Below are 24,699 nucleotides of genomic sequence, written 5' to 3'. Positions count from 1 at the left end.
ATAAAAGTGTCTATGTACATATTTATGTACAAAAGAAAGAAGCCCACCAGGATTCTTCACTGTTTGTTTAATAGGTTTTGCTGTATTTATAATTATTTCAGGGCATAGCCTGAATCCCAACAGTTCTTGGTGGGATATGGAGTACAAAGGACTGCTGCACAGTAAGAAAACCCTTCCTGGGACTGTGGGCTCACACAAACTCTCCAGCCTACTCAGAAGCAGCTCTCCCCTCGGTCACAAGGACAGCAGAAGTTTGCTGAGCCAGAACTTGGGCCAGAAATCACAAGAAAAGCAGTTGTCCTGTGACATGCTCCTTAAACTCTCCAGGTATATTTTAATGGATACCTTTGGACCCAGCTTGGCCTGGAATCTCTTCCAATTTTATCACTGTGATCGGGAAGTCAACCTGCCCAAAATTCACGTCAGTCCTCTCAAGCTGGCACAGCACAAGCTGAAACCTTTCCTGCTGCACAGGATGCTTCAGCTGCTCAGGAACATGGGAGTGCTCTCCGAAGGTCAGCAGTCCAAGGTCTTCGCTCTGCTCAAGAAGCAAATGCTGAAAGCAAGGAAAACGCCCATAAAGCCCCAAGTGGAGCAAAGTGGTAGGTACATAAGGAGGAGATGGGTTTGATTCTGTCGCGCCAATGGGGCTGAGGTGGGAGCCAGGCTCAGTGTGCAGGCCCTGGTGCTTTGCCGAGCGATGATGAGGGCTGAGGTGCTCAGCCTGAGGCAGGAGGTGTGTGCTGAGGTGGCTGGCAGCAGCCACAGTCTGCATAAGAGGAGCCTTTGGGGCGGCATGTGGAGGGCAGTCGCCGCCGATGAGCCATAGATTGGTTGTGAGCTGTGTTGGTCTGTGGGATTCGATACTGGCGCTAAAAGCCGAGCTGTGGTAGTGCTGTACCTGGCTCGGTGGGGTTGCCAGGCCCATGGTGGCCTCTGAGAGCATCTCTAATGCATTAGGAGTGTGCTGCCACGGCTCCCCAGGGCACGGCTGTGCCAACGCCTCCCGCTGCCCCGCTCGGAGCTGGGGGCTGCCTGCGGAAACGTGTCAGGGAGCTGCGTTGCTTGGAAAAACATAAAATCTAGGAAGAATTACAAAATAAATAAAGTGAGAGATGACAGAATATACAGCTAGGAAGGGGAGCAGGAAAACTTCATTGATAACGTTTGTTTAATTAAGGGTAACATAGGAGGTGGCAGCCTGCGTCCTTTAGGCACTGGATGCTCAGGAGGATGGGACAGGACCTGAGGGGGCTGAGGACTGGGGGTCATCGAAGCCTGAGGGGACAGGGGCTTGGAGGGCGTCGAGGCATGAGGGGGACAAGGTCTGAAGGGACAGGAGCCTGAGGGGACAAGGTCTGAGGGGACCGGGGCCTGAGAGGCCCGGGGCCGGGTCCGAGGCTGGGCGGCCAGGGCTGTGCAAGGGCGACGCCGCCCGGCCGGCCGCGGTGCAGTCCCGCGCAGGATCCATCCCTTGCAGCCCTGCAGGAGCTCCCCCGGCCCTCGGGGCATCCCCGGGCGGCTGCCGTGGGGGCAGCTTCTCTGTTCCGTACCGCCTGAAAGCCTCGGCAGCCACCGGGGTTTGTTAGGGAAGGCTCCGGCTGCGTTTGCCTTCGGAGCAAGCCGAGACGGGAGATGGCAGAGATCTCCTCGTACCAGGTAGCCCGTTAAGGAAGAGGAAGACGACCGACTTTATTTGCTAGAAATATAAACTTCAGTTTATAACCCAGAGTTACAACACTCAGAGGGCGGCTCAGGATTATTTTTTTTTTGCAAGGAAGATCTGTAACAACACTCAGAGGAAGGCTCAGGGTTTTTATTTTTATTTTTTTCAAGGAAGATCTACCCCAGCAGAGTGCTTGAGGCAGTGAGGATTAGTCATGATTTCCCACTTGCAGGTGTGAGGATGTTTGGGAACAGGCTCACGCTGAGGATGTGCCCTGTAACGGAGCACTCTTGTGTAAGCTTCGGCCTGGCACTGCTGCAAAGCAAAAATCATCCACAAAAAGGAAACTTGGGAAGGAATAAAAGGAAAAGATTTTAGCTCTCATGCACCAAAATACAGATAACAACAAGCATTTCTGTGCTTTCCTGAAAATGAGACAGGACTCTTCAGAAAAACAAGATGATACATCCAGTCTCATTTGCTTTGTAATTTTCCTCCTCAGTCAGAGAAAACAATGCAGGAGAAAATGATACTGAAATAATTCACCTCCAAGAATTATTCTTGCCTTATAAAACAAACAAACAAACAAAAAGTAACAGAGCAGTGCAGCTATGTGGATTTTGAGACTACAGGGGGAAAATGGCTTTGAAGGATTTAAACAGTGCTCACACCACACAAATTTTGAGTTCTTGTTCAAAAAAAGGCCCTTGTCAAATAGAGTCACTTTTGGCTTTGCTAATAGTTTTGCAAGGCCTGCCTGAAATTTAGCGCTACCCAAAGCCTGTACTACACTTATTTCCGCTGTTACTAGGTTAGGTTAACCCTTGTTATCTTTTATTTACCTTGTAAGTCTATGAAATCTTTTGCAGAGTAAATGTTTTATGTAAATATATATGAGGTTTCTAGGGGACTGACAGGCTATAAAATAAAGGTTCAAGTTCTCCACCTCCAATTCTACACTTCTAGAACCTCAGAATTCAGAGAAACTAGTGTGTTTTAAGACAAAGCACTCCTATTTGTCTTGTCCTGCCTGCGGCTCCCACCAGTAGATAAATCTTTCTCCAAAAAATGAGCACAACCTACCATACCTCTGATAGCTGCTCTGCTTTCCCATGACCCATATTCATACATGTCATGTTCAGATAAGGAGGAGGCACGGTACTGACTAATGCCGCTTTTTGGACGGAAAATGCCAAAAGCTATTTGAGACAGGAATAGAAGTGCCAGCAATACATGATAGATGAACAGCCGGTAGCAAAGGTGGCAGCTCTAGCATTTCCCTGTATTATGGAGTGTTGTCATGAGGGAGTATTGGCTGGATGTGTTTCTCTGGGCTGGATGCTTATCTTGATTCAGCACAGCCCTGAGTCCCAGAGCAGGGTGTAGGAGAGCAAATGCATTTCCTTCAGCACAAGCGAGTGCTGCTCCTGCTCCAGAGCTGTCATCGGGAGCGTGGGCACGGCCGTGCCCCTCGCCCACCCCCCTGCTCCCAGTCTGTTCTCATATTTTGTCTGACAGCACTCGCTCCTTATTAACATAACTATAGCCTCTTTGTGCCCCCCAACAGAAGAAATCCTGCACCAGAATAAATTTCAGGGGTGACAGATTGGAACGGTTTGACCAGATGATGGCACACAACTGTCGCTGAGATCAGCAGCACCTGTGGCTTCACACCTCTTTGGCTTTGGCCCTGGGTGGGAGCAGTGGCTGGCACTGCTGCTCGCCTGCTTCTGGCTTGTCCTCACCACTGGACGCTGGGCAGCAGAGCAGAGACGAGGGATTAAACTCTGGGAAGGAGGTGGCAGTGGCTGCAATAAGCAGTTACCTGTATTTATGTGTTCCCTGGAAGCTCAGTTATGCTACAGCCTAGGAAAAAATGTGGTGTTCTAGTTCATGGAAAGCAGAAGTGTGTGTGGTGGTCCTCCTGCAGGCAGTGCCGTGTGCGTGGAGACTGGAGGCCAGCCTGGAGCCCATAAGGGCGAGGAGCAGTCCTAGTCCATGGGGATAAATGCAAACAGATTGATTTGAAACTGCGTCCTGCCAGAGCACCTTCTAGAGGGGAGGCTTTTTGTCTGTTTTGCTGCGGGCTCTGACTGCAGCTTGGTCAGGTGAGGTGAGGTGACGTGGCAGATATCTCTCTGCTCCCCCACTGTCTGGGGGGACGTTTGCAGCCTCTAGATTCAGGTGCTCTCAGAGCTACCTGCTGCAGGATGGCCTGGCATAGGACACCCCTTAGGAAAGGTATCTATGGCAGGGGGCTTGGACCTAGATGACCTTCAGGGTCCCTTCCAACCTGAGACATTTCCTGATTCATTCTGAGGTGCCAGGGGGCTGCAGGGAGAGATGGGGGGTGGAGTGCCTCAACCCCTGCCCCTCCCAGGGCAGTTTCCAAGCCCCTGAACTCCACACTTCACACTTTTGAGCCCAGCTGGGTCCTCTGCGGGCTTGCACGGAGCCCCCAAAGCGCTCCCCGGGCGGAGACCCGCTGTGACCCCCGGGAGCTGGGGGACCCCCGCAACAGCCCGGGGCCGGGGCCGACCTCTGCGGGCGGGCAGCGGGGATCTCCCCGGCCCCGAGCATCTCGGCGCCGGCCGCAGATATACCTCCGGGCTGGAGGGCTCGTCCCCAGCTGGGAGGAGCCAGCAGCGGAGCTGCTGTAAACAGTGCGGGCACCGCCGGCGGCTGGAAGATGGATATAAATAGGGAGGCGGAGGGGAGGCAGCCGGAGCGGAGGAGCGGGAGCTGCCTGCGCCTGCCTCTGCCCAGCAGCCCGGGTCGGGAGCTCCCGAGAGGCGGCGTACAAAGTTTGCGGCTCGGCGCTGCCGGGGCAATAGGTAAGAGGTCTTTTCGCCGGCCGGAGTTCGCCGGTGCTTCTCGTCCGTCTGCCGCTGGGGTTTTCTCCTCGCCGGCTCCCCGCTCGTCCTGCTGTCGGGGTTGTCACACGCTGCGTGCGGAGGGGGGGAAAGGAGGTTGCTTCTGGTTTCGCTCTTGCTAGGTTAAGAGGAGGAAAAAAAAAATAATAAAGGAGGGAAAAAAAAAAAAAAACACAGCCCAAAGCAAAATGTATCTTGGCGCCGGCTCCGTGCAAAGCCGCGGAGAAGGAGCAGGCGCCGCGCACGTGTTCGGGCGGCGGCTGTGGGCTGCAGGTAGCGGCCGGGGGGAGCCCGGGGGTGCTGCGGCTCCCCCTGCCCTTCGAGCCGGACCCGGAGCCGGTCCCGGAGCCGGTCCCGGTGCCGGCAGCGCCGCGGGACACATCGCGGAGCAGCGAGCGGCAGCGCAGCAGCAGGTCGGTACCGCGCCCCTCCGCCCCCGCCGCGCCCCGCCGCGCATCGCCGCCGCTGCCGCTGCCCCCGTCTGTTGCAGGGCCGTGCCCGGGGGCCGCCCCGCACCTCTCCCCGTGGCACCCCGGCTCCGACACCCGCCGAGCCGCCGTCGTGGGCCGGGGGGCGGCTCTGCGCCTGGAGAGCTCCGCTACCTTTCACTCCCTCGTCATCCGCGACGGAGGTAAGCGATGGAGGGGACGCACGCAGCCGGGTGGGGGGACGCCTCCCGGTCCCCTCTTTCACGTCCCCGCCGCTGGGAGCCCCCTGACCCCACTGCTCTCCCCACGCCCGCCAGGGAAGCTGGTGTTCGCCGACCGCCCCCGCGGGCCGCCCATCACCCTGCGAGCCCGCTACATCCTCATCCAGGACGGCGGGGAGCTGCACATCGGCTCGGAGCGCTGCCCCTACGGCTCGCGGGCCACCATCTCGCTGTACGGGCGAGCCGCCGACGGGGCGGCCGTGGCCGGCTTCGGGCAGAAATTCGTGGGAGTGGGCGGCGGCGGCGTCCTGGAGCTGCACGGCCGGCGGCCTCGCTCCTGGAGCCTCTTGGACAAAACCCTGCACCCCGGAGGGCTCCGCCACGGCCGCTACACCTCGGAGAAACGCTGGGGCAGCCGCGGGCTCAACCTCCGCATCCTCGACGCCGGCACAGGGCGGGTGCTGGCGGCGGGGCGCTTCGACACCCACCTACGAGCCGGCGAGTGCCGCCGCCTGCTCGCCTTCCTGGCCCTCCAGCCCCCCGGCAGGGTGGTGGCGGCCGCCGTGGGGGACTCGGCGGCCCGCAGCCTCACGCTGGAAACGCGACTGCTCCTGCGGGACCGCCTGCGGAGCGAGCACATCGCCCGGCTGGGCTACAGGTGAGGCGAGCGGCGGGCGCGGGACTCGAACTCGCGGCCCCCGGGGCTTCGGCGGGGCGGGCCCGCGGCGCCACCATGGACAGCTCCGCGCCCGGCGCCGCGCGGCTGCGGGACAGCGCGGGGCGAGCCCCGACGGGGGGCGCGGGACGGGGCTCGGAGCAAGAGGGAGGGGGAATCCGGGGCTCCGAGCAGCCCCTCCGGGTCCCGGAGGCTGGGGGGGATGTGTGTGAGGGCTGCCTGCCCGACCGCTCCCTCCTGGTGTCCTTCAGGCAGCCCTGGGCGCTGGTGGGGATCCTCGGAGGGGACGCGCTTTCCACGGCTGAAGATAAGAGGGAGTATCACGGGAGCGGGACCACGGGGCTCGCCGTGGCCCAGAGGGATTTCCTGACCTACGATGGCACCCGCTTCACTGTTACTGCTTTCAGTGGATGGATTAAAGGTTTAGTGGCTCCTCATCGTTGTTCGCCTTCTGCTGCTTTGCTCGGTCTTCTCTGCCGGCTACAAATCTGAACTGTGCCATGATAGTAATAGCTGTGCCTCTATGCATGGTGACCACGCTAACAGCAGTACTCCCGTGATGTAACATTTAACTGCCTACAAAGAGCTGACACTGACATATTTAATGGCCAGAGCGCTTCTGTTGCACACAGTTATCAAGATAAAAATTCAATCGGTAAGCACTTGGACTAATTGTAGGACTCTGTCGTGTGCAACTGTAAAATAATTGATTGCTTCGTTTTTCAGGGGTGCCTCATAATGGATTTAAAGTGGAAGTGTCTAAAGGGATAATTCTTCATTTAGTGGATGATGTTAGAAGTTGGTTACCTGGTGACAGGATTGTCATTGCCAGCACAGATTATTCTATGCATCAGGCTGAAGAGTTTAATCTCCTTCCCTGCCCTGAATGTAAAAATAATCAAGTGAAAATCGATGGTATGATTTTATATATTTTTTTTTAACTGCTTGTTTGTTCTAAATACTTACATTGTTGTGTCTTTTATGTTCTACGTTTACACTTACTTACCTCTTTAGCTAATTTGTGTCCCATGTGGGCACTTGTTGTAGGAGAGCTGAAAGGCCCTGATATCACAGTGGGATTTAAAATTTGGCCTGAGGCAGCCATCCCCTATAGAAGCCAGGGGAAGGGCTGATCTCCTGTGGATCAGATATCAGATACAGGGCATGTCCCAAACTTGGTGACTGCTTAAATGAAAGGTGTGCACTTGCCTAGAACAGCACGATAACAAGGACACCGTGCTCCCCATGAATAAGAGGTTTCTGATTTTTACAGGCAGCCCACTTTATCTTCATATCGGAGAAGTCATAGATGGCATCGATATGAGGGCAGAGGTTGGTCTTCTGACTAGAAATATACTTATTCAAGGAGAAATGGAAGACTCCTGCTATGGACAAAATCAATGTCAGTTTTTCTCCTTTGACACATTTGGAGGACATATTAAAGTGAGTAATTTTTAATGCACGTGCCTGTAGGTTGTTTCAGGTAGCTCCTTCCCTGGTTTGAGCAATATGCAGCTTGAAACTACCATTGTGTCTGGGGTAAAAAAGAATACTTATCTATGAAGGTGGGGAAAGTTTGTTGGCCTATTTTGCAGAACTAGACGTACAGTGAGGCTGTGCCATTTTGTTCTCCGCATATCCCAAAGCATACCCTTCTCCAGGCTAGTGGGGTTCTTTAGCTCCATTGCTGTTGGTAGGGGCGGTGTGAAGTTACACAGGTTGCAAAGTGCTGCTGAAGTAGCTGTGCTTCCTTCAGAGCAAACCTGCTCCACTCATGGCTCAGATAAGTGCTGGGTCTTGCCAGTTGGGATTAGCCCTCTCTGGGTTGTCCCAGGTGTTCCTGGTGGACGTGCAAAGTTTTGCTGTTCCAGGGGCTTTGTGTAAGATAAATGCATTCCCATTTAGTGGAAATCAGAGATCTGGGCAGGTCTGACCTAAACTCACTTGACAGAGATGAAGTTTACAGGAAACAGAGCCTGTTGGTAAGTGCTGTCCCTTTCTGTAGCTGGCAGGAGTATTTTATCCACAGCTGTGTCACGCATTTATGTGCTGCTGTTGCTAAATGCTGTACGTGCTGTTTGGCAGCTATTCCTTGGCACCCCCACACCTGTAGGTGCGCAGCCGCCAGCATGCTTCTCCACAGGTGCTGCTGTGAGTCAGAGCAGGGAGCTGGCACCTCCTTCTGGGATCAGGCCCTGTTTTGTACTGCAAACATATTGCCTAATGGGGAAAAAAGTGTTTTTCTTTTAGCATGTTATTTATATTGCAACGCCTTACTTGGACCTACACTTCTTTCAACAGATCCTAAGGAATTTTAGTTCTGTTCACATGTCAGGAGTGGAATTAAAGAACATGGGGCAGCAAATCCTGGGCAGTTACCCTGTGCATTTTCACATGGCTGAGGATGTGGATGAGAGAGGAGGATACGACCGCCCAACGTACCTCGATAACCTGGCTATCCACCACTGCTTCTCTAGGTGTGTTGCCATACATGGAACTCATGGCCTGCTGGTAGGAAACACATTTTATTAGTACCGAGTTAATTTATTTGCTTAGGGCACTGCTAAACAGTAAGCCATTTGTGATGCAAAGAGAAATCAGAATATTGGAATAAGGTGTCTTTTCCCTCAGAGATGTCTTGACTTGTCAACCTCATTTGACAGGTTATGACTGCTGTTCTGGTGGTGCAGCTCTTTGAACTGAATTTCAGGTTCTTCATATTCTCCTGGTAATTAATATTATTAATGGTGTGATCAGATACAGTGAAATCTCTGTCATGGTTACTGTGGACAGTTTGTGATCATACAAAGTTTAATTTAAAATGAAAGCAATGGGCTTTTAATGGACATGACTGAAGCAATAGATCTTATTTGCAATGGAGATAAAAAAGACAAGGGTTGTTCAAGTCAGGGCAATGTGAAACAAATCCAAAAATTTTGCACATGACAAAGGGAATGCAATATGAGATGTACAGACCCAAATGGCCACTTCAGTGCCAGAAAAAACCCTCAGGAACTTGGCTTTGACCTAGATCTTCACAAGGGCATTGTGGAGAGGAACTTTTCTTTAAATAAAAAGCCACACATGCCCCAGCTGGAAAAGACAGGTTCCTGCTCCAGTCCTGACACGTCCAATTGCTGTGTGCTCTGTAGGGCCTGGAGTGGTATTTTCATGTTCATGGACATTTCCTCGTTCACCTGATGTGTGCTTAGGCAGAGACACTCCCAGAACTATTCATGACCTCCCAGGTTTTTCCTGGCAACATTTCTCAGCTCTAGACATAAAGCTCTGTAAGAAATGACATAGATACACTGTGGTGGGACCCTTGTCTAAAAGGGTCCACCAATAAGCAGGTGTTAGTAAAACTACAGTATTGGACCTGCACAACTGAGACACTTTTCATGTGTCTTGAACAGTGTTTCTATTGTCCATACCACTCAAAATTATTGATTACCTTCTCATATATGAGATTCGCTCTGGCTATAGCACCTGCTTTTGTTGACAGAGCCCTTAGGTGGCAGGAGACTTGCACAGGATGTTTAGATACACTTCAACTCCCTGTCTCTTCCCATCAGTATTACACCCTTTGAATAGCAGGAGCCTGCCAAGAATGAAAAGTTAAGCCTTACATTAATATTATTCCTGAGAAGAATGATGGTCTTTCCCTAGGTCTTTATCAGAAGGGAGGTTGTCAAGGGTTTCGTGGGGTATGTGGAATTCAGTAGGTGTGCGATCAGGAATCCAAGAGTGAGATCCAGGCCACCAGCAACCAGGCTGGGGTGGCTTTGAGTCCATGAATTCATGGACAGATTTCATAGCAAAGGCTAAATAAGTGATTCTGTGGAAGAATCATGTGGTTGCAATGCATTCATTAAGAGTAATTACAGTGTACATGTATTAAAAAGCCCTGCTTTAAAATAAACTAAAAATAATTTGCGGTTCCAGAGAACTGCAACTGTATCAGATAATGACAGTTAAATAACATAGGTGGGTATCCATTTTTGCACATGATATGTAACTTCAGCCTTTGAGAATAGACCAGACAGGTTTCTCTTCCCCCTTCCTCTTCAGAGGTAACTTCAGAAGTTATGGGAGTGCTGTGCTTTGTGCTGTGCTGTGCATGGGTCACACAGCATCGTGTGCGAGGCCTTTCTCCCATCTGCTTCTCCTGCGTGCCAGCCTTGTGCCACTTTGCAAGCCCACGGCAGCAGCACAGGCAGCTTGGGTTACTCACTGTGGTTAGAAAGCGGGCTGTGACATGCTGCTTGCTTCCCTCTGCACACTTACCGCAGAATACTGTAGTCTTACATGTATAAAGTTGCAGTGCCTAAAGGTCACTTATATTGTGTTGCTGGACTATATATAATTCAGTGTTTAGAGGCATCTTAAACATCTGGTGTTGGACACGCCAACAGGGCTGCAGCTTGTGTTGTGGACAATGTTGCATGCTGACACATACAGTAATATGCTACTGTTAATGTCACAGTGCTGCTGGCAGGCTTCCCTTTCCAAGCCTCTAATTTCTATCTGTGATGTGCTGGGAGTATTCAGTTGTTTCTGTTTTGATCTAAGAGCATGGATTCTCCTCATTAAGTGCAAATGTAAATGGTCTTTAAAATGTTATAGAAAAGCGATCAATATAATTTCATGTGTGTAGGTTTTCAGAGCCACCATGTGTTTCTGAAACTGTCACAAATTGTATTAATTAAAGCTAAAATCTGTCTTTGGATACAAGTCTGGTTTTAATGGACTTCTCTGAAGCACAGATTAGTTGAACTTCAGCTAAATCTATAAGAATGAAACTTTTTCCTTTATGGCAACAGGCATTTTGCCATTACCAATTCTCTCCAAAAAATAATCTTTGATGCAGCTCCTGCTCATCATTTGGAAGGATATGAGTAGTCAGATTTACTGTTCTTAGCAGGTTGGCAAAAGCACTTGCATTTCAATCTAAATCCGTTTCCTACCTGCATTCCTGAGATTAAACTGATAGAGACACTTTCTCTCAGTGTTGCTGCATGTAGGCTCTTGGTTATTTTCCTTGTAGCTCACCCTAAGCTAGTGCACCTGCATGCAGAACCTCAGTGGATTGCCAAAAATGTATCTTTTAGAGCTGGGTGCCTTGTTGCATGCTGCTTTTTTTTTTTTTTTTTTTTTTTTTTTTTTTTTAACTCGAACACCTCTCTGAGGCCAAAACAAGAGCAGCAGATGACATGTTTGAGGGGCAACTGCCAGGAAATCAAGAAAGAAGTAGAAAATTCCAGTAGAAATATACTTATGGAAACTATAGTGTTTGTGACTCCAGCTGTTACGTACAGTTGTAGGCCATTAAGTGCTAATCACAGGATATGAATCTGAAATGGATTTGGTTCAAGTATCCCTCTGCATACAGAAATAACCAAATGGGTTAATATTAGTTAATCTTGCAGTTTTACAAGGACATAACTCTAACTGACGTCAACAGGAATTTGGTATGCTTGAAGAGTGAATAAATATGCTGACAGGGATCATGTGAAGTACAAAGTTCAGTTTAAGTGAGATTTAGTAACAAATAGTTGGTGCTTTAACTAACCTGATTTAGTTTTCACGTTTAAAGGATTTCTAAATTTGTCTTCATAAAGCTGTACATCAAAGGAGGCTTGTGCTAAATCCTCTTGGTCAAATTATGATTTAATACATGTCAGTTAATCTTAAATAGGCTGAAGCAGTGAGAGACCATCTCTGCCCAAGCTGAGCATTAAAGGAATGAAGTGGACTTGCATGTTCTAAAAGTGGAGCAGAAAGAACAGAAATATTCATAATATAAATTATTTCATATAGTGAAATTTCAAGATTTTTATTATTATTTTATTTGGGAAGTATTGCAGTCATGACAATTTCTGGATTAACCGGCCTAACTTTTTGGTTTATCATGCAAGACACATACATATTTACATAGGTATTTACTTCATGACACTGAAACATATATTTTCTCCTAGAGCTGAGAGGCGTCTTAAATCCAGTATTTTATGATTTTCCCTTAATTATGCACGTGATCTCCCTCAGAGTAATATTAATAGCAGTTACGCTGTATAGAAAGATCAGCCACTCTTATGCAAACCACATGCGGCTTGAGCTAGCTCCTGGATTGATGCACATTAAGACACTTCACGGTAGCAAAACTGCTCCTAGGAGTTTCTGAGTTCACTGATAAAGCACATCACTTGTCATTCCTTCTGCTCTTAGCATTGCAATCTGTGGCCTGTACACTTTCTTCCAGGTAAAAGACACCATTGGCTATGACACTCTGGGGCACTGTTTCTTCCTTGAAGATGGGACGGAACAACGCAATACGTTCTATCACAACTTGGGCCTCCTCACCAGGTCAGGAACGATCTTGCCCTCAGATCGCAATGAAGCTATGTGCCTTGCCATCCGGAGCCATGTCTATGGGAATTACATTCCTGTGCCAAGCACTGACTGCATGTAAGTGCTCCAGGAGATAGAGTTAGTTTTTGCACTGATGTTGAGGTTTGTAGCTGGGTCCTAAAAAACAAAACTTTTGATGATAATGTTTATGCTATTTGATGAAAAATGTGCAGCTTTTCCTATCATTTCACTTTTAAAAATATTTTAGCTCTTTGACCTTGTTTTGCATGTGAAGATATCTATTAGTATGTGCATGAAACCTGAGCAAGGAATACTTGCTGTTGTTTATTGCTGTTGCTGTTTTGCAGGAATCATAAATGCATAGAGTACTTTGCTTGTGTCTGAACCCCTTTCAGTCCTTTTGAACCAGACAGCTCCATGAAATTTGTCTGATAAGTGCAAGTAGGTGCAGTCCTGGTGTAAGCTGGCAAAAACATCACCTAGAGCAAAGGGAATTTTTGCCTGTTTTCACCAGGGCTGAATTTTGCATCTAAAGTCAACAGATACACAAGTACATGAGTATCTAGGCTATACTAAGAGATTTAGTGAGAACGTAGAGATTAGCATACAGCGCAGTGAGCCTCATTTAAAATGCAGTAAACAATATCCTGCTGTAGTTGACCAAAGTCAGCTTCCATTTTGGAGACTGATGTGCCAAAACATGGGCACCCAAGGGATCCAGGAACTGGCCTGGTTACTGTTTGCAAGTGAGAATATAATTTATCAACAGAAATTTGTATTTTCACATTTTCTGGAAAAGGATCTAGTGCCCAAACCCTACTTATTTTAATCTATGTAAGTAATCCAATTGAATTAATTACAGTTATGGTTGTTGAAATGCTATGGTTGACTATATGGTTAATATAGATTTATTGTGCACCTATTTAGTTGTTCTGTTCAAGCAAAGGAGTGGGGATTCTTGATCATGCAGTAGTTAAGGTAGATAAAAATTATTGAGATTTTCTGCTTAGAGTTATCAAATTAATTGTTATGGTCATGAGAAATGGTTTACAGTGTTTTTACATGTGGTCTTTATTATTGCAAAAGATGTTATCAAATGAAGTAATACAACAGATCATAATGTTTTCATAGCTATGTCTGGCTTCTGTTTGTGCCACTGCTGATCCTCCCTCTGAGGCAAAAACTCTTTATTTGAACAAATGTCAAAATAATATCTCCTTAATCTCCTGCTTAATGAGCCATTTGTGGCTTGCAAGGACATTTGTTTTGTTTTCCAAGTGGAAGCATAGTAAATCCATAGCGAATCCCCTACCTCCTGCCATGGCCCCCAGAGTTACTAAAAACAAAATAGAAGTTCACTTTTCAGGCTTTTTCCAAAGCTGCTTAACTTTTGGGAAGAAGAAAAAAAAAAAAAAAAAAAAAAAAAGAGACATCAGATTTCCTTAAGCTGCATTTAACAGAGCACAGATTTTGTGTTAATGGTCTCATGTAATTTACAATAAGTTCAGCATGTGACTCCATAAATGAATGTCTGACATCACTAAATGCTGTTCCTTAAAGAGAATCATTAAAAGGTTGTGTGGAGTTTTAAAGTCAATAGGAGGGTTGTGGCTGAAGTCCAGCACAGTGCTATGAAAATGTATCCCTTCCTGTTTGGTAACTGCTTAGGATCATTTTGATTTTGATTTTGATTTTTCAGGGCTGTCAGCACTTTCTGGATTGCAAATCCAAACAACAATTTAATAGAGAATGCAGCAGCGGGTGCTCAGGTAAAAACATTTAACTGCAATAACTATACTTTGCCTCCAGGTCCTGTATACTCTACTCTTATTGATGTCATTAATGTGAGGGCAGTGAATTTTTAGGAAGTCATCATAAAATTTGGATATATATTTCTGCAGCCTTTCTCTCTGTTAAGAACAAGTAGTTTCCTACAGTTGTCTCTGAGACTGATTTCTCTCACAATGGTGGCTGGAAGTGGTGTGTGGTGTCTCTTAACAAATGTTGATTTTTATTAGGAGTTAATAGTTAAATGCCCAATATAATTTTATGTTTGCATATATAAATATGTACTCTTTCTGTGTTGTTATCTCTGATGGTTAACCAAATCATGTTTGTGTTTAATGTGGCTGTATAGCACCTGTATTTCACCCCCAACATACGGATTTTTAAAACTCATGTGCGTGTGCCTCAGGGGCCCACTGTGCATGCCAAAAGATAAGAGGGGTGGTGTGAGAGTATGTGCTACTGTGTGTCCCCTGGGACTCACACGTGTTTTGCAGGCTCAGCTGAGAAATCTGGCCAGCACAGTGGGAAGCACTAAGTCCCCAGGAAATTCTATATCATTAACTGCACTGTCCAATTCCTTGACCCTTCCTTTGTTCTTTAGGATGTTGGGATATGGTACATCTTCCACCGGGTTCCAACTGGACAGTCCGAGGGGCAATATCCAGAGGGACAGGCTGAACATACCCCCCTGGGAGTATTTTACAACAACCGAGTCCACTCCAATTTCAAGGCACGTGGATGATTTTTGTATGTTACCACCAATACAACAGTATGGTGTAGGGTTGACAATGTCTGGTGCTCTGATTTATGGCTGTCTTAAATTTTGATTATGGTATTATAGAACTATATTAAGAGACACGCAGATTTTGGGGGTGATGCTCTTTCTAGATTAAAGTGGAACCTGAGCAAAATGGGGCTCCTGTTCAGTTGTCTGCATTAGAGAGGATGTGCCCAGGCCAGAGGTGCACCTACTAAATGAGATTTAAGGAATGAGAGGCAGGAGGAGGACACTGAATGCTGCTGTTGGCCACAGTGGTGCAAGGATATAGGGGGATGAGTAAAAATAGCTTGTGCCAGGGCCTGCTTATCACCTTTGAAAAATTAGACCAAAAATTCAAGGGTAATTCCAAGAAAAACACATTTCCCAAATATACTGTTGACATGAAAACTTAACCTGTAAGCTATAAAAAGCATTTTTAACTTACTTCTCAGGATTCTAGATTGAAATCAGTGCTGTTTTCTGGGCCTTGTGTATATTACATCTTGGTCCGTGACAGCTGCTGCTGTATCCCAAAGTCTTTAACTTGGCTACAGCAGCTCATGTTCTCTTTTGACTGTCGGGGGACTCGTCACTCTTTATTTAAAGCCTTACTTCTTAACAACAATCTTTTTCCAAAAATTTGTCAAGAGCTTGGCAAAGTCCCTTATTGCTTTCTGCAAGAGAGAGAGAGTGGGAGTTCAGTGCCTTGCATTGGGTCAGAAGGCAGCCCAAGATGTTGATGCGTAACACATGGCAGGGCAGGCTCTGTCCTGACTTCAGTGTGCTACATCCTGTGCTCATGTCATGCTGAGTGGTGCCAAGTGACACCGAAAGGGAAGAGAAAGCCCAGGCTTCAGGCACTCGCTCTGCATGCACTCACTCTGCCTGCACACACTGGCTGCCCACGTTCATTGATAAAATCTGTGATCTCTGGTCTCTTGTGTGCAGTCTGTTAAAATAATTGGAGTCATCTGCATTCTCAGGCTGGTTTGTTTATTGGAAAAGGAGTAAAGACAACAAGAGCCAGTGCTGAAGATCCCAGAGAGTATCTCACTGTTGATAATGCCAGGTAAGCACATGCTGTATGGCTAAGTATTTTGGATACTTGTATTGCTTCCTGGCTTCTGCATTGTATTTAGCAGATCATTAATGCCTCGTTATGGCCCAAGTATCTGAAAATACACACAAGCTCTCTCTGATGTGCAGAGGCAAATATTTAATAGCTATGCACTGAATTGTTTGTATTATTGCTGATCAAAAATGATACATGTGCACTTGGGGTTATGAAGACTAAGCCGTGAAGCACTTGAAAAGGATTCTAGATCCCATTATTCTGTTAGTGTGTTTGTAAACTTCAAAATTTATTATTAATTACTAAGAAGAACTTACATCTGAAAGATGACATAAGAGCTCCTAAGTGTGCTGCATTAACCCAGCTCCTTGCTTCAGGTTTCGCCCACATCAAGACGCTGATCCTGAAAAGCCGCGAGTTCCTGCCATAATTGATGGCCTTATTGCTTTTAAAAATAATGACCACGGGGCCTGGGCCAGGGGCGGCGACATTATTTTCCGCAACTCTGGGTAGGTTACTGTAATTACATGCCATACCATTACCCTCACGGCAGACGTGAGCAGGCCTGTAGGCCAAATTCATCTCAGACATTCTTTGTAATTTACACCTCTCTGCTTCTTCCGTCCTAGGTTTTCAGACAATGGAATTGGACTCACTCTGGCAAGGTAATTTCTTAAAATGTACCTTCCTCCTGTTTTTTCCCCACAATGTATCAGGCCAAAGGATGGAAGCTGAGACACTCCCCTGATAATTACTGTAAAACATAAGAAAATCTCACGTTTCCCTCACAGACCACATCAAGCCTTCCCCGTGCAGCCGTTAACACAAGGAATAATTTAGCCTTTCGTTCTCTTTGCCTCAGCATGTCTGGGGAATATGTCGTAATTGCTGAATATTTCCTCTTGGCTGGTAGGCCCTGAACCAACAGATTAAGCACCTGGCACTGCTGAAGAGAAGACTTTTCTTCCGCCCTCGCCTGGCTGCAGGGCCCAGCCTGGTCTACAGTTTATACACCATGGGCACAGTGGCTGGCCAGGCATTGCCATCGTCTGTCTCCTCCATTGACATCTGCCCCACTCCTACTTCTCTTGTCACATTCTCTTGTCACATTCTCTCTTGCAAAAATCCTGCAAAAATAAGCCAGATCCAGAGCCTGTTGTAGGCCATGAGAACCAGCGATGGTTGGTTGTTGTGTCAGGGAGGTAGCTAAAAACTTATGGAGCAGCTTGGTGTAGAGCAAATAGATATATAAGTTGGATAGAAATACTATGTCTTTTATGTAGTTAACAGTTTAAATTAATCATTTGTGTAGTTATCTGGTATTTCTTTGTCTTCTTTTAGTGATGGGACATTCCCCACCGATGATGGTTCCAGCCTGGAAGTGACACGCTCCATTTTTGTTGGAGAAAGCAGCAACTTTGGCTCCCAGGGAGGGCAGAACAGCTACTGGGGGAAAGGGGCAAATGGAGAATATAGGACCCTGCCCAGAAACAAGTGAGTTTTTCTTCTGCTGTTTCTTCCTGGCATTAGTGCAAGCCTGAAGAAAAACCTCAGGAATGAATGTGGCTACCAACAAGTAATTTTGTTGGGTGTTTAAATTATTGTACAGGCCAGAAATAATAAATGTTCAAGTAAACTCATTTGTCAGGACAACAGTTTGAGAGCATTCTCAACTGAATATTTGATTTAATTTTCTGCTTGGTTTATAAGTCACTGAAGAGTGGGTTAGAAAATCTGAAAGATACCAAATTGCTTTTGTCCAATGCCTCATTAACACAGCATCAACCTGATGGCACAGATCCCTTATGTCTTGCTTTCCTTATGCCTTCTTGCTGGTGTAGGTGAGTGAACAAGACCACTGTGACAATGGATAAAGGTGTCTTCATTATTGAATCTTACTTCTCTTTCAATGGCTGTAGGTTATTTCCTATTTTGATAGCATCACAACCTCCACTAAAGCAACAGCATCCCCTGGAAAGCTGTGCTTCCCCAAGCCTAAGTTCTACCCTAATGTATGTTTTGGGTGATGCTCAGCAATCATTAAACCCTTTATAAAAAATGATATAATCTGGTCCTCAGAGACTGACAGGCTGGAGAGAGCCTGTGTGCCCATTTGCTGTCTGCTGTGTGGCTTTTACATCTAAACAAATTAGCAGTCTTTCTGGACATGGTGAGCATTGACCTACCCTCCCATGCTGCTACTGGCCAGCTTTCATTACCATCTGCAAAGCTGAAACAGGCCACTCTTTAATCAAACACTGCGAGGGCTTAGTAAGTTTGACACCTTCTCAAGACAGACCATGGAATGGGGAGGTTCTCTCCATTGCTGTCTTCCAATGGAGACACCTTCTTGCCTTGTCTTCTTGCCTTGTCTTCTTGCCTTGTCTTCTTGCCTTGACGTGTCCATTGGCTAGTGCTGCAGGAATCAGTTTTCTGCATTAAATGCTGTGGACTAGGTCCTGGGGGTTTCATGTGAGGTGGCTTGTGAGGAGAGCAGGAGCTATGCTGCACCACTTGGTACTTCTTCCATGGAGACACTATTGCCTGGAGGGAGTCTCACTGATATTATTTTTTCAATCATGCTGAGGTTTCTGAAGAAATCTCTCTATCCTGGAACAGGAAACTTCATAGCAATGCTGACACACAGCCCTCTGGGGCTTCCTCATACCAATGAATCCCTGGGTGGCAGGGGGCAAGAGCTTTGAACTGCTTTACACTAGCCTTATGTAAGCTGTGCAGGTCATTGTTTTGTCCTTCAAAGCTTATCCTATAAAAGATGTTCAGCAGAGATTCATTTTTCATTATCTATGTGATAAGCATCCAGATACCAGTTTGGGGAAAGAAAAGAGATTTTATCTTCTTATTGGTAGGTTTCTGTGCTTTCAGGAGAAGACTCAGACTTTGTCCAAGCTTTTAGCACAGGATATTGTTTGTTTTTAAATCTCACAGGACATTCCCTATTCGTGGATTCCAGATTTATGATGGGCCTGTCAGGATGGCAAAGTGCACTTTCAAGAAGTTCACCCCAACTGTTGACAGATATTCAAGTGCCATTGGGTTCTTCATGAAGAACGCCTGGCAGATAAGCCCCCAGAATAATGTGTCACAAATCCTGATGGAGAAAAGTGTAAGTAAAACAGGAATGCATGCTGTTAGATGTGCAATTTTTCAAAGTTTTTAGAAGTGGTTGAGAGATTTATTCTAGAGCAGGAATTTCCAGGCTGTAGTGTGTGTTACATTGATGCATGCCATCACTTCATTTTGCAAGACTTTTTTTCTTTAATTATTAGTGATGGTTATTTATAAACCAATAAAATTTGGGGAGTATCAATATCAAAGTTTCTTATACCTGGGCAGATATATATAACAAAATCTGCAATAGTGGAAGGTTTCACCTTGTAATCAGAACAGCCATGTCACCACTCTTAGCTGAGCAGCATTGACAGCTAATATATAGTGAGAACGTGGTGAAGACTGGGTCTTAGAGTTCAAGAGGGACCCAATGAGATGGCAGGAGACAATAACTTGCAATACAATTATAAAGAAAGAAGGAAAAGCAATTAGAAGCAAATCCATGGTCAGCAAATTCTGGGTTCAGCAGTGAAATTCCTGTTGAGCACAAACAGGGACTTTCCTTGAGCAGTCACAGCAGAATGTGGCTCTGTGTCTGTCTTGGCAGGAGCCATAGTTTGCTGAGCAATTCCAGTCTTTGTCTTGGATTCCTGCAGGGATCATGGCCCTGCACACTTAGCTTGGGAAATGATAAATTCTACCTGGCTTGCTCTCAGGTGTCATAACCTCTCCTTATATATTTTTTTTTTCAAACAAAGTTCCATGCTTGTTAGGACGTCCATGAACTGTAGTAACTTTGGGTTGAGGTTTGGCTTTATCTTGAGAAAAATTTCCATTGCTCTGGGACTAACCAATATAACTACTCTGGCAAGCAGTCAGTTTGTCTGTCCCCTCTCTGGTACACTTTAGACCATCACCAGCAGGGTATTTTATGAAAGGATGACGTTGATTGCAGTCACTTGACTGCTTCCTTTAAGTAAACACAGTTCCTTTCTATTTCAGTAAAGAGCTCTCAGTTATTTTAGACACTTTAGGGAGCGTTATAACAAGAATAAGGGCTCATTTACTTACTTCCTTATGTCTTCCATGAGGAAATGGTTTTAAGATGATAACAGGGAACAAGAACAAGAAAATCAACCTAGAAACAGGGTGAGGAAAATGTATAATGAAAATTTTGTTCAGCAGATTGGAAGAGAGTAGAAATTTTCCTTCAGTAATGGCTGTAGGACTCTATCCAATTGAATGGTTTTGGGTAGATTATATCTGTGCACATCAGCAAAGAGGATGATTACCTCTAGAATGGCTGAAAATGCAACTCTTTAATACTGTTGTGCCATTTGAGGCCAATGAGCCTGTTAAATGTCCCAGCACTTTTTGTCTGAGAGGAAGTTTAGTACTGCAACACCTTTAAGATTTGAGATTTTCAAGGTAAAAATGATCAGAAGATGTAATAATTAGTGTCTGCCTATTACAAAAAAAAAAAAAAAAAAAAAAAAAAAAAAAAAAAAGACATCATCCAAATAATTATTTCTTGTATGTATGTTTCCAATAAATGTCCATTTCTGAAGTTGGTATTTTGCCAGCTTCAGAATCATTTATGTTTGTAGCCACCTGCATCCTAGCACTTTTCACTTTGATTCTATTTTATCTGGATTGAACCCAGATGTGCTAAATCTGATTTCAGACTTGAAGGAGCACGGCTAGTTTATTGTTTTGTTGCTAATTGCTATATGGGACAATATGTCTTTGACTAGTTAAGATAGAGCCTGTAGACTGTTTTAATTTAATTTTCCATCTCCAGGCTTCATTTTATTACTTTTTAAAGGGTAGCTAAGTACTAATTCCCTAAGGGACAATCATTTTACAGTTGTTTTTAAAGAATAAATTAAACATTACTGCAAGTTGTACAGTGATGATAAAACTATTAGTCATGCTGAAGGAATAATTGTGTAATTAATCAGAATAATCAGCTGATTGGTTAGACCACAGAGTAATAAAGCCAGTCAGGTCTTGTTTAATTCCAGCATAAAAATAAATGCTCAGGTAGAACAGAAGACTTAAACACTATGCTCCACAGAAAATGTTCTAGGTGCCTTTTCATTCACAAACTGGTGTATATAAATACATCTGTTCATTTATTAACAGCAACATTAATGCTAGGCTGCTTTAAAAAGAAAAAGGGAAAAAAGTGCTTTAAAACAGTTATTGCAAAGCAGTGGAAGCACTAATCGGTATTAATGCATCTGAAGGCTAGACTGGTGGTTGTAGTCTCCTATAGGACTGATTACTGACAATTGATAGGACTTGGAGAGCTCAAAGGAGATAACCCCTGCCCAAAACAGAGCCATGCCCAAAGAGGATCTTTTGTGTGCATCTTTTCTTAAGAAGACCCAACATCTCTCTTTTTAGTCATAAAATAGGTACCCATTCACCTCTCTATCTTTCTGCTGCACAACTCCTGTAGGGTGAGGCAAGGAACAAGAGCAACAACAACAGCAAACAGCTAAAGAGGTTCCTGACTAAAGAGAACTGGCAGGATGAGAGCTTGCAACACTCCATCAGAGGAAATGCTATGCTGAGAGCAGAGCTCTTTGGTGATAAAATAGAAGAAGATTTACACTGGCTGAAAAAGTTTTCTTAAAATGATAGCAGCGATACAAGGATATTATTTTTTAATCTAAAAAGAAGTGTTTTCCACTGTAATCTTCAGTACTTCTCTGCTACCCGTGCTGCCCTTGGGCAGGTTTATTTAGCATATTCCTAAGAAATTACATACTTCTGTAACCATCAAAAATAAAACCTACAAAAATAAGGTTTGTAAAAGAAGTGATACTGCTCATTATCATTTCCATTTAATTTCTGACTTTCAGACTTTTTAGAGGAGAATGTTAGAAATCATATTAGCATTAACACCAAAACTATCTGCCTGCTGGATGGAATCACTGACATTTAATCAAACGTAAGCTGTACGGGCTGTACCTTAGTTTGTTTTGAAGTACAGCTGACTTTGTTCTCTTCCTCAGTGAAGTGCCTGTTTTCAAATTCAACCCCAGAAGTACACTGTCACAAAATGTTTATAGTGGAGCTTTGAGCTGCAGCAGTGTTTGCATTTTGCAAATATTTCCTCTTTTATAAATTAAAATGAAAAAAGAGAAAAAGAAAAACAAAACAAACAAAAAAAAATCACAGAACTTAGGAGATCTTCCTTCCTTGCCAAATAGCCCTTTGGGCAAAAATTTCCAGTAAGAAATTTTTAATTTGCAGTAAGAAAAGGTTTTAATACACTCAAAAATACACATTAAATTTCCATATGCCTGAGCCTCTTTTAAGTGAGACTGCTTCAGGTGTTTGTTTATGAGGCTAATACTTTGACAAGGAGGAGGCAGAAAAATGCTTCTAGGGTTTAATTTAATTTTAAGGTAATAAAGACTTAATAGAGCAATGTAAGGTTCTTGCTACTTTTATTCTGCAAGGAGTTCTTGCTGCAGCAGAAATTCTTTTTAAGTCAGTGGGAATTTCCATTTAACTAAGAATCACAGTGCCCCTCCTATTCTCCTAAGTTGTTCTATTTATTATTGTGAAAATAAAGCATTTGAAGTCTTTAGTAAACTTGCAGCCTAATCTTGCTGACCTTAATTCTTACTTCTGTGAGCAGCCCAATTAAAATTAGTTGAGCTAAATGGAACAAATTACAGTCTTTTGGGTCGGCGTGATCAAGATGCTATTTATGCTGTCTCTTTTAATATACATTGCTGCAGGATTCATTCAGTGTACTTGACCTGGAATAATTATTGTCTTGATTGCCTCAGAACTTAATTGTCGCACACTGCAATAATTTCCTCTGCAAACATTAAAATATCCCATGCCTTTTTGCTGAACATCTACAGCTTCCTTGTTTTGCTGTATTTTCATATCAGGACAGAGTCTTTTACTTAGCAACTGAAAAATTTTGAAAACAGAGCTATGCATAATGAGGATAATGCTGTCCCCTGCTATTTTTCTTGCCTTATATATACATATACATATATATGTTCTTCAGGGGGTGTACGACAGAGCCAATTCTGAAAGCTTCTGTCACTTTTATGAGTTTCATAAGGTTTTGGGGGGAATTAATTACAAAAAAATGGCACTCATAGCACCACTTAAAATAGTCATTGGAAATATATGAGTAAATTCACTATAGGTTTAGTAGTTTTTGTTTCTTTAATCACAACTGGGATAGATGATGATTACTTCTCAGCAAACTTCATAATCTTCCAGTACTTCCCTTCCCTTTGAGTCACCCTCTTCTTTTTGACACAGTACAATTTATTGCTGTATGATTTCAAGGAATAAATGGCTTTGCGGGTTTAATTCAAAGAACCAAAAGCCTAATTTTGATGAAAATATCTCCTGGGATTAAGAAATAGGAGACAAAAACAATGTAGTCAGAAATCTAAGTAGAAGAGGCAAAGCAAAGCTCTTGCTCAACAAATAATGCTTTCTAGTTCACTGTCTTGGCTGTTAAAACACCACAAATTCAAGCCCCTACTTATTTTTCCTTCCTACTCTCTCCTGCTAGGTTGGACTGAAGGTGTTTTTTGGCAGATCAGGCCAGTGGTTTGGAAACAATGACAATGATGGTGACAAAATGTCCATCTTCCACGATCTGGATGGCTCTGTGACAGGGTATCCAGACACTTTCATTGGCAGAGCAGACAACTACTTGCTCCGTCACCCTGGGTGTCTCACAGTCCCACGCTGGAATGGGATGATGTGCACTGGGAGATTTGCACAGGTAAGAGGGGTGGCTGCAGGCAATGTCACTGGACGTGTTGGGTGGGTCTTAGGGGTGGTGGAGTGAAACCCTATGAACTCTCGAGAAGATAACAGAACAATAATAATTTGGGTATAACTTTACTGCTCTCAGTGTTATCTGCCTAATTTCAAGGACTCTGTAAAGCTCCTGTTGTGCAGTTTCCTCTAACCTATGGCTGTAAGGAGCTCTTTTTCTTCCCATTGCCCACAAGAGGCTGCAATTTGAAATCTAGCTGGGGAAAAGTCTGACGTTTTCTAAGTCGTTGTTTCCAGGAGTTTGTCCACTCTCCAGTGGATCCAGTGGATAACTCTAGTTTCCATCACTCTGCTGAATCTAGTTTCTCTAATGGAAGATGTTACTCTTGTCTCATGGGGAGTCAGTAGTCGTTGCCCAGACATTGGTAGGTGCAGCACAGGATGAAACTCTGCCTGAAGTCACTGAAGACCAGGAAGCATTAATTTGCCCCCCTGGAAAGAGCAGACTGTCAGGTTTGCCTTTTTAGCACACAGTTTTGTGAGCATGAGGATTAGAAGAGCCTGATGTCCTACAGTTGCATCTCAGGAAGGGTTGCAAACTCAGATACACATTTTTTCCACTTTAGAGGATTTCTGAAGGTGTTTTTTCTGTAGTTCTCTGATGTGTAAAGTGTAGGCTCATAGCTCAGGCAGTCAAACAGCACTCTGCTCCCCTTTCTCCAATAAGTTTTTTCTACATGAAAATTTTAGGAATGCAATTGTCTTTGAGACCTCTATGCATACATAATATATGCACTGTCATGTCCAAATTGTGTGTCTCCTTATGCTAAAAAAAATTTGTGTTTGCTTTAGTTGCACAGCAGAGGACAGGAATTGCTATTTAAGTGTCTAGACACTGGACTGAAGTCCTCTGGTTCTCTGTTGACTAGGCGGAAACACGATTAGGCTCCTATGGATAGTTTCACTGAGTTAGGGATTTCTCCTTGGCACTTACATTTTGC

General features: G+C 45.0%; 2 protein-coding genes across 2 annotated transcripts in view; both read left to right on the top strand.

The window, feature by feature from the left end:
• Positions 1-307: 307 nt before the first annotated feature.
• The window catches only part of LOC116493532 (cell surface hyaluronidase-like), a 50,393-nt gene continuing 26,001 nt past the window's right edge, over positions 308-24,699 (top strand). The window contains exons 1-17 of the mRNA XM_032194994.1: positions 308-602; positions 4,668-4,808; positions 5,030-5,170; positions 5,285-5,846; positions 6,116-6,285; positions 6,591-6,779; positions 7,138-7,307; positions 8,166-8,375; positions 12,124-12,329; positions 13,933-14,002; positions 14,623-14,751; positions 15,765-15,850; positions 16,231-16,362; positions 16,483-16,518; positions 17,195-17,347; positions 18,803-18,980; positions 23,487-23,702. Of these exons, the coding sequence (XP_032050885.1) occupies positions 308-602; positions 4,668-4,808; positions 5,030-5,170; positions 5,285-5,846; positions 6,116-6,285; positions 6,591-6,779; positions 7,138-7,307; positions 8,166-8,375; positions 12,124-12,329; positions 13,933-14,002; positions 14,623-14,751; positions 15,765-15,850; positions 16,231-16,362; positions 16,483-16,518; positions 17,195-17,347; positions 18,803-18,980; positions 23,487-23,702 (3,084 nt within the window). The remainder of the gene's footprint in view (positions 603-4,667; positions 4,809-5,029; positions 5,171-5,284; positions 5,847-6,115; positions 6,286-6,590; positions 6,780-7,137; positions 7,308-8,165; positions 8,376-12,123; positions 12,330-13,932; positions 14,003-14,622; positions 14,752-15,764; positions 15,851-16,230; positions 16,363-16,482; positions 16,519-17,194; positions 17,348-18,802; positions 18,981-23,486; positions 23,703-24,699) is intronic.
• The window catches only part of CEMIP (cell migration inducing hyaluronidase 1), a 105,303-nt gene continuing 84,972 nt past the window's right edge, over positions 4,369-24,699 (top strand). Inside the window, exon 1 of the mRNA XM_032194580.1 lies at positions 4,369-4,500. The gene's annotated coding sequence lies outside the window, so the exon portion shown is untranslated. The remainder of the gene's footprint in view (positions 4,501-24,699) is intronic.

Source organism: Aythya fuligula, chromosome 11 (assembly GCF_009819795.1).
Source record: "Aythya fuligula isolate bAytFul2 chromosome 11, bAytFul2.pri, whole genome shotgun sequence".
In the NCBI taxonomy this organism is placed as follows: domain Eukaryota; kingdom Metazoa; phylum Chordata; class Aves; order Anseriformes; family Anatidae; genus Aythya; species Aythya fuligula.
The sequence above is the reverse complement of the archived record's forward strand: the minus strand, read 5'-3'. Positions and strand labels throughout refer to the sequence as shown.